The sequence below is a fragment of the Marmota marmota genome, unplaced genomic scaffold (genome assembly GCF_001458135.2).
Source record: "Marmota marmota marmota unplaced genomic scaffold, marMar, whole genome shotgun sequence".
Classification (NCBI taxonomy): domain Eukaryota; kingdom Metazoa; phylum Chordata; class Mammalia; order Rodentia; family Sciuridae; genus Marmota; species Marmota marmota.
The window spans coordinates 20301710-20323022 of record NW_026000057.1 but is presented as its reverse complement, the minus strand read 5'-3'; the positions used below and the strand labels follow the sequence as shown (position 1 = coordinate 20323022).

Here is a 21313-nt window from a genome sequence, read left to right as displayed (position 1 = left end):
TATATATATATGTATAGTGTCCATCTACAACTAAAAAAAATTTAAAAAAATAAAACCAGAAATGATGTAGTCAAACTTACATATAAAAATGATGATGACAGATACTAATAACAGTAACTAGAGAGAGTGTCCTTATTTACAGAAAGATATTAGCAGGATTTATCTGTCTAGGTTGCTTACTGTACATAGATCTGGAATTTAGCAACTAATGGGGCATGCCATGGCATATTGGAAAGTCATGTAAGCTAGTGTGTAATTGATATATTATAAAAAGGAAATGCTTTATAACTAAAATGACTCCTTTTGTGACATGGTATCCCACATTTCTCTGTTTCACCCAGATGGTTCATATCCTTTCAATTGTTATTATTATTTGGTCCTAGGGGTTGAACCCAGAGGTGCTTAACTGCTGAGTACATCCCCAACCCTTTGTATATTTTATTTTGAGTTAGGGTCTCCCTAAGTTGCTTAGGGCCTTGCTAAGTTGCTGACACTGGCTTTGATCTTGTGATTCTCCTGCCTTAGCTTCCCAAGGCATTGGGATTATAGACATGCAATTGCACCCAGCTCCTTTGAATTATTTTTTTTTAATATTTTTTAGTTGCCAATGGATTTTTCACTTTATTTGTTTATTCATATGTGGTGCTGAGGATCAAACCCAGGGCCTCACACATACTAGGTAAGTACTCTACCACTGAGCCACAACTCCAGTCCCTCCTTTGAATTATTAATAGAAGTCAGTAATAGGCAGGGCTTTGGATTCCTGTCTTTAAAAGTTTAAACATCATAGATAAATGGATATGAACCTCTCCTAAGGGATGACTTAGAAAATGAACTTTAGTAATCAAAAAATGTTAGGATAATCTTTAGCATAATGTCTGGGGGTGAGTGTTACGTATTCGTAACAGAGCTAAGCCTCGTGGCCATAAAGAAACAAAATACTAGGTAAATGTTACACAGAAATGATTCAACTACAAGAAAGGAGCAGAGGGCGAGAGTGAGGGGAAAACAGAATATGAGATGGGGCTTATAAATCCAGCTCCAAGAAGCTAAAAGGGTATAACAATTCAAAAACTGACACTAAGAACACATTAGTAACTAAACTGGACAAAGGAAGAGAGATCCTGGAGAGGAAAAGAAGAGCTTACTAGACAGTTTCAGTATTTCTCACAATAGAAAAACAACAGACCTTATCTAAAAAACTGAGGACTAGGGAATTAAATAATGAGAAATGCACACTAAAATTAAACTGAAATGTGATTTAACTCATCAAACTGAGAAAGATATCAAAGCACTGATGGCAACACACGAAAGTGGCATTTCATATGCTGCTGCAGGAACATCAGTTGGTATAACTACAGAATCTGACAACACTTAACAGTTAAAAGAAAAGGACTAAACAGCACCTTACCTGGTGAATTTTTTTTTTTTTTTAACAGTTTAAGGGTAACCAAATAGCCCTTACCGATGAGGAAAAATTCCTTATAGAATTCCAGTTAATAACTTTGGTAGAATTAATAAGATTAGAAATATGCCAAATTAAAAAATAATGGATGAAATTGTTAAATAAAATAATTTCCTATCTGTATAAAAGTTCAAAAGAGTGATGGGGAACATTAAAATGAAAGAATCATGTGGTAACCAAGTGACCCACTGATGAACCTCAGTATAAATGAGAGAGTCAACCAGAAATAGTGGAGCAAAGAATGATAAGGTGAGAAGAAATTGGAATTTGCTTCAAAATATTTCATCAAAAAACCAAAACAAACAAACAAAAAATAGTAACAAATACAAAAACAACAAAAGTGACTGAAAGAAGAAAAATTGGCAAAATGTAGATAATTGCTGCATCTTGGTGATGGGGTTCCTTACGTCATTATCTCTATTTAATGTGTGTGAAATTTTACAAAACAAAAAAGTAGGCCATATGCTATGCTTTGGATGTGATTTGTTTGTGCCCAAAAGATTCACATGGTCTTCAAGTGTGTTGATTTGGGGGATTGGTAGAATCTTTAAGAGAGCGGCCCTAGTAGAAGATAATTTTTGTCACAGAGGCAACCCCTTCAGAAGGAATTAATGCTGGTCTCACAGAAGGAGTTAGTTCTTATAAGAGCAGATTGTTATAAAGATAGGCCACCGGACATAACTGGCTTTTTCAGTACATGGCCAGTTTCTTTTCTGCTGCTTTATCATGTTGTAATGCAGCAGGTATGTGTGTGTGAGTGTGTGTGAGTGTGTCTGTGTGTCTGTGTGCGCGCGCACCCACAGAGAGGCTCAACCTTACCAGGAAGCCAGTTTTATGCTCTTAGATCTTCAGAACTATGAGTAAATAAGCTTATTTTCTTTATAAAATAGACTCTGGTATTTTGTTAAGAGCAACAACAACAACAACAATGACAAAAAAAAAACAGCCTAATATAACATACATACCATCCTTTTAATTTCTGAATCAGCTTTCAATAATTTAATTTTGCACGGCAAATTAAAGATAAATGGAAAATCACTGAAAGGAATAGGACTGGGGGTGTCTGCAGGATCCTAAAAACAAAGGCATAAGAGTTTTAATAATTAAAAGAAAACAATCCATTGTTTCACTTTATTACCTTATTTCCCACTATGCTTTTAGAATCTGTTCTTAAGAACCCAAATTACCCCAAAACACTTTTTTTTTTTTTTTTTTTTAGTACCAGGGATTGAACTCAGGGGCACTCAACCACTGAGCCATTTCCCCAGACCTATTTTATTTTTTATTTGGAGACAGGGTCTCACTGAGTTGCCTAGTGCCTCGCCATTGCTGAGACTGGCTTTGAACTAGTGATCCTCCTGACTCAGCTTCCCAAGCCACTGGGATTACAGGCATGCACCACCATACTCAGCTCCAAAAAACATTTCTAAGAAATTACATTTGTGAGTGAAAGATGTGTAAGTTTTTTAATGATTATCAAATTTAGTAAATTCAGCCTTGTATTGAGGAAATTTTAAAAGCTTGACTCATCAAAACAATATTACATAGCTTACTAAGATGTCCTCCTTTAAAGTATGAACATATTCATAAATGAACATGTTATGCTTACCAGGCTATTATATTGAGCAAACATTTTTCGTCTCTCTTCGAGAAAGTCCAACAGATCAGAGAGCTCGTTTATGTGGAAAGTATCTTCTGGTAGTTGACTGTTAGATTTGTTTTTCTGACTGCATGTGACCTGCAATTTCGTTTTCTATTAATAAATTACTTACTCTATGATATACAGATATGTATGTATACTGAATACATTTGTAAACAATGAAGTAAAGTTCTTTAAAATTCCATTTTCTGACCTATAAGTTCTCCAATTTTCATGAAGAAGTACTGTCAAAAATATAACACATTATATTAGTAATTAGGGAAACAAAAGTCAAAACTACACTGAGATTTCCTCTCACTCCAGTCAGAATGGCAGCCATCAAGAATACAACAATAATAAATGCTGGAGGAGACATAAAGCAAAAGGAACACTTCTACACTATTGATGGGATTGTAAATTAGTACAACCGCTAAGGAAATCAATATGGAAGTTCCTCAAAAGACTAGGAGTGTAACCACCATATGACCCAGCTGTATGTCTCCTCACTATTTACCCTTTATGGAGAATTAAAGTCATCTTACTACAGTAAAACATGCATACCACGTTGATAGCAACACAATTCACAATAGCCAAACTATGGAACCAACCTAGGTGCCTGTCAATGGATGAGTGGACAAAGAAAATATGGTGTATGTACACACTTGAGTTGTATTCAGCTACAAAGAAGAATGAAATTATGTCATTTGCAGGAAAATGGATGGAACTTGAGAGCATTATATTAAGCAAAATAAGCCAAACTTGGAAAGCCAAGAGTTGTATGTTTTTTCTCATATGTAGAAGCTAGAGAGGAAAAAGGAAAAGAAAGGTGAGGGGGGATCTTATGAAAATTGAGGGTAACCCAGCAGAAAGGGTCTGGGGCCAGAGGTGGGGAAAGAGAGAGCAAAAGGGGAAATACTGGGGAACGATATCGGTTAAATTATATTGTCATATTGTGTACATGTACAAATATGTAACAATGAACCCCATCATTATGTAAGTGTAAAATGCACCAATAAAAAATAGAAAGTATATATAAATAAAAAATGAGAAAGTATACATAACATGTTGTTAGTGGGATTGCTAAAACTAATTTAGATTTAATTTAGGTTTTGGGTTTAGGTTTACTAGAAGTTGTTTTTAGAACAAAAGTACCATGAATTTGGCAAATTTAGCATTTTCTTGACTAAGTAATGAATATTAATTTGGTACACCATTATAGTTTTGATATGAAATGTCCCTGAAAGACTCATGTGTTGAAGGCTTGGTTCCCAATGCAGCAATGTCTAGAGGTGAGGCTTTTGGGAAGTGATTAGGTCATAAGGACTTTGATCTCATCAATGGATTAGTCCTACCAATAGGTTCATAACTGAATAGAATATTGGGAGGTGGTGGAAACTGTAGGACGTGGGGTCTAGTTGGAGGAAGTAGGTCATTGTAGGCATGCCATGGAAGGGTATATCTTGTCCCTGGCCCTTTCTTCCCCAACCTTTCTACTTTCTGGCAGCCATGAGGTGAGCAGTTTTGTTCTACTCTTCCATCATGATGTTCCACCTCGCCCCAGGCCCAGAGCCATGGAGCCAGCCAATCATGTCTTGAATCCTCTGAAACGGTGAGCCAAAATAAATCTTTCCTCCTTTATGTTTTTTCACCCCTCAGGTATTTTTGTCACAGTTACCAAAAGCTATCTAACATAGGAAATAAGTACCAATAGAGAATGACACAGATTATGTAACTTGTTTTTTCATTTTTGCAAGATTTCAGAGCTAAGAATTTGCCTTGAGTCTCAGAAGAATCTTTTGGATTTAGACTTTTGAGCAATATTGGAACTGTTAAAGACTATGGAGACTCTTAGAAATAGACTATATTATGAGATTCATGAGCACAGTCTTTAATATCTACATTCCTATCAGTGTTCTGGTCTTTTTGGCTAACAGCAGAATTGTCTGTTAAGTTCCATTTACAACATTCTAGGGCTCTGCTAGTCTACATCTCCAAACTTTCCCTCACTCTTCTGGCAAACCAGTTCCAAAAGCTTCTTATATACCCAAGGGGTTGTTATTAGTATATACATTCCTTTAGATGACCCTTACCTTATGTACTTCTTTCATAGTTCCCAGAAGAGCTTTAAAATTTAAATGACTCTGCTCCACTATCATCAACATCATGGGAAAACGCAGTTGAGAGGCAATAGGTGTTTTAAGCATCTGGACCAGTGTGTTCAGAGAAGATGCTTCTGACAATGCCCAACACTTTCCTGAGGGGTGTAAAAATCGACCATGATAAATATGTCTTCCTCTCAATTCCCAAATCCCTCAGTTTCTACTAGGGTTCTTTAATAGATAATATTTTCTATTACCAAGGGCATAACCCATAAAATATCTTTTCTAAGGATATCTACAAATGTGAGGGAAAAAGATCTTCTGATTAAGTATCATTAGAATTAGAAATTCAAACTCAGGATTTGAAGAAATTTGTTGGTGGTTCATATTTACATTGACTACATGATTTTCAAAGTGTCATTCTTGAAATCTAAAAAAGTACATAAGTGAATAAACACAAGTGTTTATCAAAGGTCATTTTTATATCAATTTTTTGTGGGGTGGTGCTGGGGATTGAACCCAGGACCTTGCATATATTAAGCACACACTCTACCACTGAACCATATCCCCAGCCCTCAAGGTCATTTTTAATCTATAAAAAAATCAAATAGTATTATCTATGTTTTTAGATTTTATGAACCACATATGGAGATTTTTAAGATAGCCAATAACTATATCTTAATATTACTGAGAGTGAAACCTGGATTTTGGTACCTTTCAAGGACAATTCTCAGAAAATTCTCAAATAGTAAAATAAATTACCAAGCTTATGTAATTAAAACAGTATTACACAGATGCATGTATAGCAGATCAATACATCAGAGTAGAAATTCCAAAAAAGGACTCAAATACATAGAAGATTTTAGTTTATGATAAAAGTGGCACTGCATATTAGTGAGAATGAAACAGATCATTTAATAAATGCATAGGGACAATTGAAGACTGATCTAGGAAAAAAAATGAACCAAGACAAACTCCATAACAATCAAAAATTTAAACATTAAAAATTAATTAAACATTAAAAATTAAATAATAAAAATTATAGTTAGGAAAGAATGAAATTCTGACATTTGCAGCAACATGGATAGAGCTGGAGGACATTAAGCAATAAATCAGGCACAGAAAGACAAACACACCATTGCCACTTACATGTGGAAACTAAAAAGATGATCTCATAGAAATAATGAATAGAACAGTGGTTACCAGAGCCCAGGAGGTGTGTGGGGGGAGGGGTGATGGAGAAAGGATGGTTAACTGGTACAGAGGTACAGCTGGATAGGAGGAATAACTTCTAATGTTGTAAAGCACAAGAGGATAACTACAGTTGACAAAGATTAATTTAAAATGTTTCAAAATAGCTAGTAGAGAGAAACGGAATGATCCTAACACAAAGAAGGGATAACTGTCTGGGGTGATCAGTTACTCTGATCTGATCATTTATTACACATTGTTTAACTACACTGATATGGCAACTGTGTTGGGCACAGATGCACAGGCCTACAATCTGAGAAACTCAGGAGTCTGAGGCAGGAACATCACAAGTTTGAGGACAGCCTCAGCAACTTAGTGAGACCCTGCCTCAAAATGAAAAAATAAAAAGGACTGTGGATGTAGCTCAGTGGTAAAGTACCCCTAGGTTCAATCCCCACTACCAGAAATAAAAATAAAAAAAGAAATATCATACTGTATCCTATAAATTTGTACAATTATTTTGTGATACTTAAGATAAAAATATATTTAAAGAAATAAGCCAGGCATGGTAGTGATGCCTGTAATCCTAGCAGCTCGGGAGGCTGAGGCAGGAGGATCACAAATTCAAATTCAGCCTTAGCAAATGAATGAGGCCCTCAGTTAAGGAAGGTGACCCTGTCTCAAAATAAAAAATTTTAAAAAGGTACAGGGATGGGGCTGGGGATGTGGCTCAAGCGGTAGCGCGCTCGCCTGCATGCGTGCGGCCCGGGTTCGATCCTCAGCACCACATACAAACAAAAATGTTGTGTCCGCCGAAAACTAAAAAATAAATATTAAAAAAAATTCTCTCTCTCTCTCTCTCTTAAAAAAAATTTAAAAAAAAAAAAGGGTACAGGGAGGTGGCTCAGTGGTTAAGTGCCCCTGGGTTCAATCTCTACTACCAAAAAAATAAAAATTATAGTAGGAGCATAAAAATTTTTAAAAATTTCAGACTGAGGTAGGATTTTTGCAAAGCTAGAAAATCCTCAAGCCCAGAAATTATAAAAAGAAACTGTTACTATAGCAGGCTACATGAAAATTAAAAAATAATTTACATAGCAAAAATACCACAAAGTAAAAGAAAAAAAAATACCTTAAGGGGAAAAAATACTTTCAATTAATTTTGTTAATAAAGAATTAATTGTCCTTAATACCTGAAAGGCTTCTATGGTAAAAGAAAAATATTAATAAGCAATTAAGAAAAAAGGGGCTAAGAGGGAATAACCATTAGTTCACAGTATATGACACACAAATGGATCTGAGCTATAAGAAAACCAGCATAGTCTCATTCTTAATTAAAAATCCAGATTTAAATTAAAAGATTTTTCTTTCAGAATGGCAAAGATCAAGTTTGATGACCCCTCTGAAAAATATGTGGTTGTTATTTGTTGATGAAGTTTGCATTGGTACATCATCTTGTCAAGCCTGCCTTGTTAACCAATCCCAAGGCTGCAATTTACGTAAACAACAGTGAAAACAGTGGCCACTGAAAGGTGAGTGACATCATGGCCCTGACCTCTTCATGATGGATCTGAAAAATTTGAAAAATTTCTCAAAATAAACATGTATATACAATTTAATCCTGTATTTAACTTCCATAAAATTTTGCTGAATGTGTGAGTTTACATATTTAAAAAGAAATGCATGTTAGCACTGTTATAATTGCAAAAGAGTAGAAAAAACCATACATAATACATCTGCCAGAAGAACACTCTTCAGTCAGTCTTACTGTTTGGATGTGATTTGTCCCCCAGTGGTCCATGTGATGGAAGCTTGGGTTCCATTGTGGCAATGTTGAGGTGGTTGGATTTTTTAAAGATAGGGCCTAGTGAGAGGTCAGGGGGTGGGAGGGTTACCTTTGGAAGGTGTTAAGGTAGTTCTCATGTAACCCCAGGTAATTCTTGCAAGAGGGTTGGTATGAAAGCCTAGGCATGGTCCCTTCCAAACTTTGTGTATCAAGATGTGATCATTTGCTCTAATATGTGCTCCTGAAATTGCCGTCTGCCATAACGTGAACAGCCAAGAGTGTTCTCATTAGAGCTCAGCTGATACCAGGATCCCATTCTTGAACCTTCAAAAGTATAATATAAATACACCTCTTTTCTTCATAAGTAGCCTGCCTCAGGTATTGTGTTATGATGAAAAGTTGACTAATACAGCCAGCCAATAGAATGAAGCAATTCTATAGGCCCCATAATGGAATAATCTCTATGATGTACTGATAAGTAGGAAAAAGTAAGTTGCCAAAGAAGAATGGTTTCCTTCTCTTAAAAGAAGAGAGCAGGGTGTGGAGGCACATGCCTGTAATTTTGGTAATTCAGAAGGCTGAGGCAGAGTACTTCAAGTTGGAGACCAGCCTGAGCAGTTTAGCGAGACCCTGTCTCAAAACAAGAAGTAAAAGTTCTGGGGAGATAGTACAGCGATAACTAAAGTATAATGGGGGCTAAGTCCTTATTTAAAAAATAGTAACAATAAATAATTTTTTATATGTTTATATGTATAGAATATCTTTTGAAGTGTACATAAGAAACTAATCACCTTCTAGGAGGGGAACTAGGTGGCTTATATTTCAGTGTACACAACCTTTGTACATTTTATGCTTGAGGCCTTCAACATCAGCTTAAAATTGTAAAAACACATTCCATGATATTGAATAACATAAACAATAATATCAAAGCTTTTAATCACCTCTGGTCAAAATATCTAATGTTTCAAAACAATATGAAGTTTTAATGCATGGATTTATCTTGATTAGACACTATAGATATCAAATTCTGATGTCAAAGCCATGTCCAAGTCTAAGGACTACATTTGCTTTTAATGATAAGAGTAATGGTTATAATAGCTTTAGGTTAATCTTTGCAATAATTCACATACCATATACTCAAATATGTGTATATTTTGAAATCTTCTATCCAAAATTTGTTACAACTTTTCAGACAGTGACTCTCCATTGAGTGTATACAAAAAGTGACATAAAACTTACTCAGGACTTGTAAAGACTGGTTACTCATTTTACAAACAGCCTCTGCAAATGAAACCACCAGGCTCTGATTCTGAGAATCTTGCATCACAGGGCATTCTGGTAGCAGGAGAAAAACTGATAAAGCTTCCTGGTGTGGAGAATGGCATGGGAGAGCTCGTAGTAGATTATCCCGGAGACTTGTAGTCATCTATGGTTGAAATAGGATCAGAGAAAAGGCCCTGGTATTAGATACAGTGTTGTGACAATAAGCTCTGGGACCAGGGGTTTCATTCTACCAAGTTCCATTGGAACAACCATTTACTCTTTCTGAAATCTACTGATGAAACTCCATTATTCCTTACATTTCAAATGCCCCTGAGGCAGTACTTGTGAGAGTCATCTTCCCATTTTATATCAGGGAACATGAAGGAAATAACGTGAAACTACCTATGCATGGTCATACTGAGTGAATTGGGACTTCAAAACTAATACAGAGCCCTCCAAAAGCAATATTATAAGCTGGATATAGAGGCGTGCCTGTAGTTGCAGCTACTGGGAGGCTGATTTGGGAGGATCACTTGAGCCCACCATTTCAAGACCAACCTAGGTACATAGTGAGACCCTGTCTTAAAAAAAAGCAATATTGTATATATAGATCACACTGATATGGAATGTGAAGCTGTTACACAACATATGCACATACACTCAAAATCCATTTCTTCCTTCCTTTACCCCCTTCATATATCAGTATAAAATTTTCAGAGCAAAAATAGCTTTGATTTTTTATATTATGTATTGTACCCAGAGGTTAGCTTTTAAGGTAGATAGCCAGATGTGGTGGCCCATGCATCTAATCCTAGTTACTCAGGAGGCTGAGGCAGAAGGATCCCAAGTTTGAGGCCCACAGGGGCAACTAAGTAAAACCTTGTCTCAACAAATAGAAAAGGCAGAGAATGTAGCTTAATGGTGGAACACCCATGGGATCCATTCCCAGTACCAACAACAGTAAAGATAGAACATACATAATAACGTATATTAGTGGGAATAAATTGTATTTGTGTGTGTGTGTGTGTGTGTGTTTGTGTGTGGTGCTGGAGATCAAATTCAGGGCCTCATGCATGCAGGCAAGCAAGCACTCTACAACTGAGCCACATCCCCAGTCCATGTATGATTTTTATATTTGTTAAACATTAATTAAGTTCTCACTATGTGTCAGGTGATCTCACGTAAATCTTATTAGACTGTGTAGGGTAGCTTTCTCTTTTATTTTTTTTTAACCTTATTTTTACAGATGGGGGAGAGACTCAGTTAATTAAAAGTAGAGGAAGAAAATCATTCAATTAGTAACAAATCAAGGTTCCATACCCAGATCTGTATGACCTAAAATCTACCATTGTCAGGAAAATTCTATATATTCACCTCCCTCATCATGCTAGAGAAGCACTCTACACCTGAGCTACACACCCCCAGCCCCAGACTATGGTACTATGGTATTCTCTCGCAGTTGTCCCAAAGTACTAAGACATCCTGATTACCTGCCTATTGATAATTTGCAGCCCCTTGTCCCACACACACCAGAATCCAAATTGACAGAGGAAAAGTTGTCTCCCTATTCAACCTAGAATCATAAAGTAGTTTACCTTAAAGATGAAATGAATTTATAGGTAAAGAAAATGTGAGTAAAAGAGAAGCAGGGATGAATCAGTAGCATAGATTCATGTCAAATATATTTAAGGTTCATCTCAAAGTAGAGAACGCGCCAGTCCAGGACAAGGTTACCCTGCTTCCCAAACCAATGCTCTTCTCATGCATCATGTTGGAGACTCTCAAACATTTGCTTTTCTCATACACACCAAAATAGAAATACTGTGTTCATTGTATATTTTATGATTGAATAAGAAAATAAATGGTAGCACCTTATGCAGTGTCTAGAAATAGTAACATCATAATGAAAACAAGTCTCTGACTTAGCTCCCCACAAAACTAAGCTGCAATCACATTTATTCCTGTAAAGAAATCCTATTTTCTATTTCTTAAATAAGTATTGGTTATTACCATGGAAGAAATCCATTCCTTTTTTGTTATCTTCTTGAAGATATCTCTTGCCATTTGTAAGTCCACATCAATGGTAATCCTTTCTTCAGTTCCTCTTTAAATAGAATGTTAAAATAAAAAGATGGAAAAGGATATTTCTAAACTTCATATGTTATTATTTGTTGTATTGACAAGAAATATATCTATGACAAACCTACGACATATAAAATATAAACTTTTGTCTTGCCTCCTTCCAAAATAATCAACTTACTTGACACAATTAATTTTACAAACTTTATATTTTTCTGTTAAAAAACAGTAACACATTACTACCTCTTTATTAGTTACATCATCAAGTTTGAGCTACACTATTAGTAAGATGTTCCCCCCCACCCCCAGTGCTGGGGATTGAACACAGAGACTTAAGTGAGGCAAGCACTCAACCACTAAACTGCATCTCCAACTCTAGCAAGGTTTTATGTTGAGTGTGAGATCTGAAACTGGCTATCCCCCACACTTAGTTTGCATACTGAAAACTAGAACTACCCAGTATCCCACATTATTTCCATTTCTATTTACACAACTTTGCAATTCCACTGTTTTCCTTAGCAGTGCACTGATGAAGTAATAGTGACTTTACAGGGAAATGGCTTGATTGTTTATCGCAGAAAACTTCCTGGAAGATTCATTAACAATTCATAGAAAAATCTGGAAAGACCATTAACGATTCAAAGGAAAGCATCAACAAATAGTGTGGCTGTAGGATTCTTTGACTCCTTTGTCTCAAAATCCTTGCCTTGCTATTTCAAACCTATCCAGGATCTTTGTATATTTTCCCAATTCTCATCAAGCCCACAGTCCTCTGCTCCCACACGAAAGACTGTCCAGGTGTGGTGTCTTATCAACAGGTTGTTTTGGTGATGTTTGAAGAGCCAAAATTCAAAAAGTCTAATATTATTTTTAAAATGATGCATCATCAAGAAACATGCTTTCAACTCTGGGTTCAACCTCTAGTTGTTGTGGTGAGGGAGGGGGCGGAATATATATATTTAATACACACATGGGCTAGAATATACATGCAAGTTCTAATTGTAAATTTTTCCTGCTTAAAAATACTTTCTTCTTTGCAGCCTTTGGCATTTTAAAAGTATGTCACTTATGTCACTCTCTGTGTGGGCTCAGATATTTTTCTGCTTTAGAAAGATAATACAGGGGAGGAAAAGAGCCCATCTATCTCACCCCACCCCAGTTCTTAGGTGGGCTCTTTGGCTGATCTAGGAACTAAATCAACAAAAAGCTGATTAACAAAACAAAAGCACCCTGCTTGGGTGCAGGCTTGTAATCCCAGCAACCAGGAAGGCTGAAGAAGAAGGCTCAGCAATTTAGCAAGACCTAAGCAATGTAGTGAGACCCTATCTCAAAAAATAAAGAGGGCTGGGGATGTGAGGATGTGGGGATGTAAGGTGCCCCTGAGTTCAATCCCTAGTACCAAAAAAAGTTTGCCACTGTGCCTAACTTTTTCAATATTCTTAGAGTAGGAAAAGATTCTCCTACATCCAGTAAGCATGAGCCTGAGGCTAGAAGAAAAAGGACACCTTGTCTAGGACAGTCAGGGGGAGAAGAGATGCGGTGTCTAGATTTCTCTTCTGCCTTTGGCTAGGATAAGTACAGATGAATAGGAATGCTTTTTGGATTCTAGAAAGATACTGGGCTTCTCTAGTTCCCTGATGACATCGTTAGGACCCAATACTTTCTAGTCCCTCAAATTACTTAGAATGCAGCTGGAATGGAACTGGCCTGTGATGTAGCTCACTGGTAGAGTGCTTGCCCAGCATGCATGATCTACTAGGTTTGGTGCCCAGCATCACATAAAATAAATAACACACACACAAAAAAAAACCCTAGATAAACAAAATAAGGTATTGTGTCCATCTACAAATAAAAAAATATTTAAAAAACAAAAACAAAACCAAAAAAACCAAAATGACAATAACAACAAAAACCCAATGGAACTGCCTGGGGTTGTGTAAGGGAAAAGCACAGGGGTTAAGTCAGGACTGCCTAGTTTCCAGAAAGGGATCAAACATGTCTTCTGAACCAGTGAGCCAACTTGACACCATGTTAAGGAAGGGACAGGACCTGACCAGGTGAAAAAAAACCAGAATGAGTTACACCAGCTGCAGATCAGCAGGGAAACAGCCTTCCAAGGCAGCAGAGGGCAGCCTAAGACCCCTTTACACCTGCTATCCCTCCAGCTCCTCCCTCACATACCCATGTGCCACCCAGGAGCCCTCCAAGGAAGGGGCAGACCTAGAAAGTTAAAATAGTAAGCATTAAAGGAATTGCTGAAACTACTGGAATCAGACCAAGTATTAAACCAAATAAGAGAGAAATCAGATTTTTCTCCATAGCAATTAGTTAAAAACAAAATAAGATCTATTTTCTTTATTAGTCCCACACAGTGCTAAGCGCGAAGTGAATTCTCAGTTTCTAAGTACCAAGGCAATGTTAGATTTTAGCTGATCAGTGGTGGACACAAAGATCCTGAAAAAACACCATTCCCTCCAATTGGATAAAAAGGAAAGCAGTGTGGAGAAAAGTGAACAATGTTAATTATGACTTACAGTGATCTAGTAGAGGATTCCTTGCTAAAATGGAAGGATTCTATAACTAACAACCTCTGGAGTTCTCTATGTTGAACTCTGCATTGATAGTAATATTCACACATTAATCTGACTCTACACATTTCATTTAAAATACTTCAGAGAATTTTAAGTGAAGGTAAGTCTCATAGAAGTATTACCTTTGCTTTAAAAAGCTCGCAGTCAGACAAGCAGGAGATGAAAATATCATTCCGATTTCACTGGAAAATTAATAACAGGGGTTAAGTCAAAACACACTGTGAAGCAAGCCTCCTGTCTTCCTATGTCTGAATAAATAACAGATGTCATGGAATCATAATGAAACTATTCTCTTAAGTCTCCCAAATTCTAGGTACAGTACTTTGTACCTATTATTGCTGAATACTGCCAAAACCCTTTATAGTTAATTTCTTCCAGTCATCTACATTGAATAAAATCCCTCATTCTGAAGACCCAAACTCCAGCTCCAGAGAATAAATGAAGAAGATCCTAAAACAGTTCAACTTCCTGGAGGCTTGGTGAGCTTTTTCGATTCATTCCTGTATCTTATTTACCTAGAGAGGTGGCTGGGATAGTGTACGTTCTCCATACATCTCTTATTTATACTGAAGAAAAGATGAGTGACAGAGTACATCAATGACTATTCATAAACTAAGAGGTGGTGGAAGAGAAGCATGGTCAAATGCAAATTTGCTCATGATAAAGTCAAATGCTTTTTCTTGTATCTAGAACAAAATGACCTGCACTTCAGAAATAGACGAAATTGGTTTATACTTAATCAGACACAGTCACCTTTTAGCCACTTCATATTCACTACTTCCGCTCTTCACTGCTAGCCACTTTTCTGCCAGGGACTGGTTCATTCGGCTTATTTCTGGCAGGATTTTCTTGGAAACGCTCGTAGAACTAGCATCCTCCCAGGAAGGAAAAAACAAGGATGATCAGGAAAGCACACACACTTGCCGAGGAATAAACAATACAGTAAAGCATCTGTGCACGTGATCCACAGGCTCCACCCTCTCAGGCACGGTGGGAGGATCTATGGTAAAACTGGCCCAGCTGTTCTACTTCCTTTTCTGGGCCACTTTGCTTATTCTAAAACCTTAGTTTCATCATTTAAAAAAAAAAAAAAAAAGATTAGGGGGATAAGACAAAAGAATTAAAAACAAACCAAAACAGATACTTGTATACCAACATGCATTGCAGCACTGTTCACAATAGCCAAAAGACGGGAATAACCCAGGGTCTACCAACAGATGAATGGATTAAAAAAAATGAGGAATATACATGCAATGAAATATTATTCAGTCTTAAAATGACATTCTAGAAAAACTCTGAAAACGTGCTGAGTAAAATAAGAGATATTAAAAACAATAAATATTGTACATACTGCATGATTCTGCTTATGTGAAATGTCTAGGCAAATTTATAAAGATAGAAAGTGGAAGTTGCCTAGGGTTGAGGAGAGGGGGAATGAGAAATTATTATTTAACACAGAGTTTTTATTTGGGGTTATGAAAAAGATGTATAGTGGTGATAGCTGTACATTGTAAATATAACTAATGCCAATGAACTGCAAATTTAAAAATGGTTTCCAGGCATAGTGGCGCATGTCTGTAATCCCAGCAACTCTGGAGGCTAGGCAGGAGGATTGCAAGTTCAAGGCCAGCCTCAGCAACTTGGCAGGGCCCTCCGCAACATAATGAGACCCTGTCTCAAAAGAAAAAAAAAAAGCGGGTTGTGGGGTGTGGGGATGTAGCTCAGTGGTAAAGTGCCCTGGGATCAATCCCCAGTACCAAGGGAAAAAAAAGTTTCAAATGACAACTTTAATGTTACATATATTTTGCCATAATAAAGAAATGGAATAACTATACCTACTTCTCTGGGCTTTCCTTATGATAAAACTCCAGACCTCCTGCATGCCAAGCACCTGTCCTACCATTGAGCTACATCCCCAGCCCCTCCCTTCAGTTTCTTGATCTGAGTCTTGGGTCACTCCTGTAATTTGATCAAGATGAAAATCATTTTCTCCCACATCCCAGGAATCTTAGGATAATGAGTTTCTCCCTATGGGCACTTAATGCTACTTTTTTTTTTTTTTTTCTGTTTTGAAATCTTCAGCTCCTCTGAAGTATGTGGCATCAGACTCCCTTCTTTCATGAAAACTTGAGCACTTTGCTGTTTCCTCACCATCACCATTCCTGTGGCCATTCTTCCTGTCCTCATGCTTGGCAGTATCAAAACTGATGAGCACAATCTATCTTCCATCTTAGTTTCTTCTTCTTTTCCTTTTTTGTATTGGAGATTGAGCCCATGGCTGCTTAACCACCGAGCCACATCCCGAGCCCTTTTTTATATTTTATTTAGAGACAGGGGCTTGCTAAGTTGCTCACAGCCTCACTAAATTGCTGAGGCTGGCTTTGAACTTGTGATCCTCTTTGCCTTAGCCTCCTGAGTGGCTGGAATTATAGGCATCTTGATTCTTAATCTCAGCTCTATGCTTTTCCTCTGCTTCACCTCAGCCACCCATGTCCTGGGTCAGGGTTTCTAAATTGACACAACTGACATTATGGTTCAGATAATTCTTCATTATGAAGGGCAGTCCTATCCATTGTAGGATATTTAGTAGCATTCCCAGCCCCTATCCACTAGATGCCAGTAGCAGCTGCTCTTCACATCAAAACACACCTCCCCCCTCCAGTCTTGACAACCTAAAATGTCTTCTGACATTGCCAAACAATTCCTGGGATACAAACTCACTCTAGTGAAAGTCATGGGCCTATACATGAATGATAAGCTGGACTTCGTAATCATCAATTACTCTCCATGTTTGAAATTTCTATTGAAAATATTCTCTTTTGACCATCACATATCATCTTTTTTTCTTCTCCTTCTCCTTCTCCTCTTCCTTCTTCTTCTTCTTCTTCTTTTGGTGGGGGGTACCAGGGATTGAACTCAGGGACACATTCCAAGCCCTATTTTGTATTTTATTTAGATATAGGGTCTCACTGAGTTGCTCAGCACCTTGCTTTTGCTGAGGCTGGCATTGAACTTGTGATCCTCCTGCCTCAGCCTCTCTCCCAAGCTGCTGGGATTACAGGCATGCGCCCGTGGCCCCCTGGCCCCCTGGCCCCCATACCATCTTTCTGATGAATTTCTTTTCTAGTGAAACCTGGTCCCAGGTTCCTTGATGCTCTGGGATCTCCCATTCTTCCACCCTATCCTTAGTTCACTGTCCACCCTCCTGTCTTCCTTACCCAGCTGAGGTTCTGTGGTTCAGCATTCCAGTCACCTCTCTCTTTTGTTTCTTTCCTACCATACTTAGCTAGAAAAATTCCACCTATAGTTAACCTCAAGTCTGGATTACTCCAAAATCAAATCCAGGCAGCCTGATACCACTGGAGACAACTACACAACTGTGCTGAATGACTGTACTTGATGTCTAGGACCACAGATTTCATTTGGGCATTTGCTATTGTCTAGTAATTTCGGAGAATGTGTATTTTCTCAGTCTCTGAGACAAATATTGCACTCTTTCCTCTCTTTCCTTTTCCTCCTAAGCCTGCACACGCCTTTGTTTCTCTCGCACTTACTTGAGGACCTTGCCTTGTTCATCAGTGAGAAAAGTGAAGGGACCAGGCAAGAACTATCCCCTGCTCACCATGGCCCTACCCTCATCTGCACTGTTCCTTATTACAATGAGATAACTATTTCTGCTCAAATTCTTCAATTCTGCACTGAATTCTGCTTCTTGGACGTAGTTTTGTACTCTGCTTCATATCAAAGCTTCTCAGAATTGTCACAATCTTGTGGGGGGCAGGAAGGGGAAGGAGAGGTGCTGGGGACTGGATTAGAACAAGATATATTCCATAATTATGTCAAAGTGGATTCTATTGTCATGTATAACCAAAAAAGAATCAATTTTTTAAAAAAGGAAGAATTGTCAGAGTCTTTGTTTTCATTTCCCCTCCTCCTATGCTGTGTCCATTCCACCCCAGTCAGGTTTCCTCCTATCTCTGGAACCCAGTTGGACCAGAGCAAAAATAAACTCTGCGCCACTCCTACTTGACCTCTCAGTCATGTTTACAGTATTAGTCACTTTGATTTTGTGCCTTCTCTAGCTGGGTGATCTCTCTCTCTTTTTTTTTTCTTTTGAGACAGGGTCTTGCTATGTTCCTGGTCTTGATCTCCTGGGTTCTAGTGATCCTTGCCTGTCGGCCTCCTGAGTGGCTGTGGCAACAGACACCTACCACCATGCCCGGCCTTTTCTTTTGAATTCCAAATGTGTTTATTGGGATGGTTTCTAACACATCTTGATTCAAGATGATGCCTTTTCCTGAAGGAGCATCTGTTAGCCTCGCTTTTCTTTCCATGTGTTGGCAGTGGACAGTGGAATAGCTAACACACAAAACTGCCATTTGCACATGGCTGAAGACTAAGGTGGTTTTTATAACATCCTGGGCATTTCACATCCATGGAATAGGAACTAGGGCTCTGGACAAGTGCTTCTTGCAGTTTCCTCTTCTCTTCTGGACAGAGAATAGGCACATGTTTTCTGGTAGTCGTTATTGATGATACAGTCCCTGTGACTTTTCATCTGGGCCCCTGGCTTTAAATACCATCAACAGTTTAATAGCTTCCATGATTGTGTTCCATTGTCAACATCCCCCCTGAGCTCCGACTTTGACATCTAAGTCTTTGGATCACCTCTACAGGACATTTCAAAATGAAACCTTCTCATATAACTGGCTTCATCTTATACAACTCTTCATTTTTTCTTATTATCTTTAGCCTCACTGGCCTTCTTTGTCACACATACCAAACTTAGTATTGCCCCAGGACCTTTCTATGTGTGGTTCCCTCTGCCTTCAATGCTCTTTCTTTGACTCAGTTTTTTCTTCTATAAAATGGAGCAAATAATATCAACTGGACCTGACAGTTGACTTTATCTGAGCATTAAACATGTTGATCCATTTAGAAGACTTTGGTTGGTGCCTGATACATAACTACAATTAAAATTAGTCATTACTGCCATTACCATCACTAATATTTTTACTAATAAAAAGTACAAAGGGCTGGGCATGGTGTGCACACTTGTAATCCCAATGACTTGGAAGGCTGAGACAGGAGGATAGCCTGGGCAACATAGTGAGACCCTTTCTCAAGGAAATAAATAAAAAATATAAAGAGCTGGGGATGTAGCTCAATGGTAAAGCACCCCTGTGTTTGATTCCCAAAACAAACAAACAACAAAAAAAAAGTACAAAGGCAATAAATTTGAATTTGCAGGTCAAATCTGCTAGAAAGTTTGGCAAATGAGGAAATGAGAATGACATAATACTTTTTCAAAAGCATCCTAACCAAAGACCTTATTATTTTAGTAAGAAATCTGAATACATGTGAATAATACAATGCCTCAAATATTGCTCTGAAATCTAAAGGAAAAAGCAAAGTTTAAAAGAAACAGAAAGTATACTAGGTACCTGATGAACTGTCACAAAGTTGGCATGAGTTCCAGCAAAAATGTGTTTGATGTGACTATCCACAAGGTCTAAAAGAAAGTCAGAAACCCATGCTTCGAGTTGTTAGCAGTAAAAGATAAATCTGATATATAACCAAGCCAAATTAATTCATTTATGGGCAATATATACTTCCCTGAATTTTAAGTATAAGCAGCATAAAAAATTAATTTTGATAAGGTTAAATATCATACATACTTAAATTACAAACTAGGCTTTCCAAGTATTTGCATAATAAATCCAGGTTCATGTGCTTTAGAAAAGGTTTGATTAAATATATAAAAGTACATTATTCTGATAAGTAATCTATCTCATAAATAATCTATAAGATAATTCCTTTGTATTATCTTCATTTTTAGGAAGTATTGTCAACTACTCCAGGAATCACTGCAAAAGAAGAAATGCACAAATTTGCAATAAAAGTACTAAAGGAAGCTTGGCTCTATGGGCTCCTTTGAAGGAAGCTGAATACTGTTTCCTCTTTAGTGGCATTAACAGAATGATGAATCAGTGGGACAATTCATACCACTGGCAGAAATCAGGCAGCTCATGTCAAAGTTCTCTGTTGTGGCTTCTGAATGGGTTGGGTTGCTTGTGCAACCTGGTCCATGACCAAAAGATACCACTTGACCAGTGGTATAGACATATGCAAGGGTGTGATAACTGCAAGAGAGAATACAAGATAACAAAGACCAAGGTTCTAATGGTTTTTGAGAAGGATAGTGTTTTCTAATACAAAACTCTAGAACTACCTTTACTAAGTACCTAGATTCCTTATCACAACATCAGTGTTAGAGGGCACCAGATGATGTAGCTAAACAGATGGTGAGTATTAATTTATTCCAACATTAAAGATAAAATGTTATTGATAACTCTTTACTATGGTTTCTATCATTTGTGCTTTAAATCAAATATTTTTATTTTTGTTTTCTTAATGCACTGGGTTAGATATTTAAATACTCAAAAATGCCCTCATAATTATGTTATGCAAAAGTCTGAATACATATGTAAATATTCATTATATTCTACAAGCATGAGACTGATTTTGTCTTAACAACTCAAGCATACAAGCACCACAATTTTGTTATCAAGCAGTCCACCACCCCCAGTTTCTAGTAAGGTGTTCTATTAGAAGCAGACTTCTAATAATTTCTTATTAAATAAGTTAAATGTCTAAGAAAAAAGTTGGTAAGTTAAACTATTTGAAAAAAGGTAAATTTTCAGGATAAAATGCTCTATTAAAAAAAACAGTCAAACCAGTGGCACACACCTATAACTCTGGCAACTAGGAAGGCTGAGGGAGAAGGATCATAAATTCTAGCCCACCTTGGGCAATTTAGCAAAACACTTGCTTGAGATAAAAAGAGCTAGGGATATAGCTCAGTGGTAGATCACTCCTGAGATCAATCCCTAGTACCAGGAAGGGGGAAAGTTTGGGGAAAGCAGTCCCATATTTTAGAGTTTCACAGTTTGATACTATTCTATAATCCCAGCAACTCAGAAGGCTGAGACAGGAGGATGACAAGCTCAAGGCCAGCCTCAGTAAGTTAGTAAGGCCCTAAGCAGTTTAGCAAGATCCTGTCTCAAAATTAAAAATTAAAAAAAAAAAAGCGTTGGGGATGTGGCTCAGTGGTTAAGCACCCTTGGTTTCAATCCATAGTGCACGCCCCCCCCCCCCCAAGAAAAGATGATTTCAATGAGTTTAGTTTTGAATTGTTTG

At 37.5% G+C, this 21313-nt stretch overlaps 1 protein-coding gene across 5 annotated transcripts in view; it reads right to left on the bottom strand.

The window, feature by feature from the left end:
• The window catches only part of LOC107141314 (probable E3 ubiquitin-protein ligase HERC6), a 49248-nt gene that overhangs the window by 14259 nt on the left and 13676 nt on the right, over positions 1-21313 (bottom strand). For 4 of the 5 annotated variants that reach the window (XR_007351365.1, XR_007351366.1, XM_048813601.1 and 1 more), the window contains exons 7-15: positions 20120-20256; positions 19558-19625; positions 14867-14988; positions 14236-14295; positions 11454-11547; positions 9420-9606; positions 5195-5358; positions 3075-3203; positions 2431-2538 (exon numbers count right to left, since the gene is read on the bottom strand). Coding sequence is in view for 3 of the 5 variants with exons in the window: in XM_048813601.1 (XP_048669558.1) it covers positions 2431-2538; positions 3075-3203; positions 5195-5358; positions 9420-9606; positions 11454-11547; positions 14236-14295; positions 14867-14988; positions 19558-19625; positions 20120-20256 (1069 nt within the window). In the remaining 2 variants the exon portion in view is untranslated. The remainder of the gene's footprint in view (positions 1-2430; positions 2539-3074; positions 3204-5194; positions 5359-9419; positions 9607-11453; positions 11548-14235; positions 14296-14866; positions 14989-19557; positions 19626-20119; positions 20257-21313) is intronic. The other variant, XM_048813602.1, reaches the window with a different exon arrangement.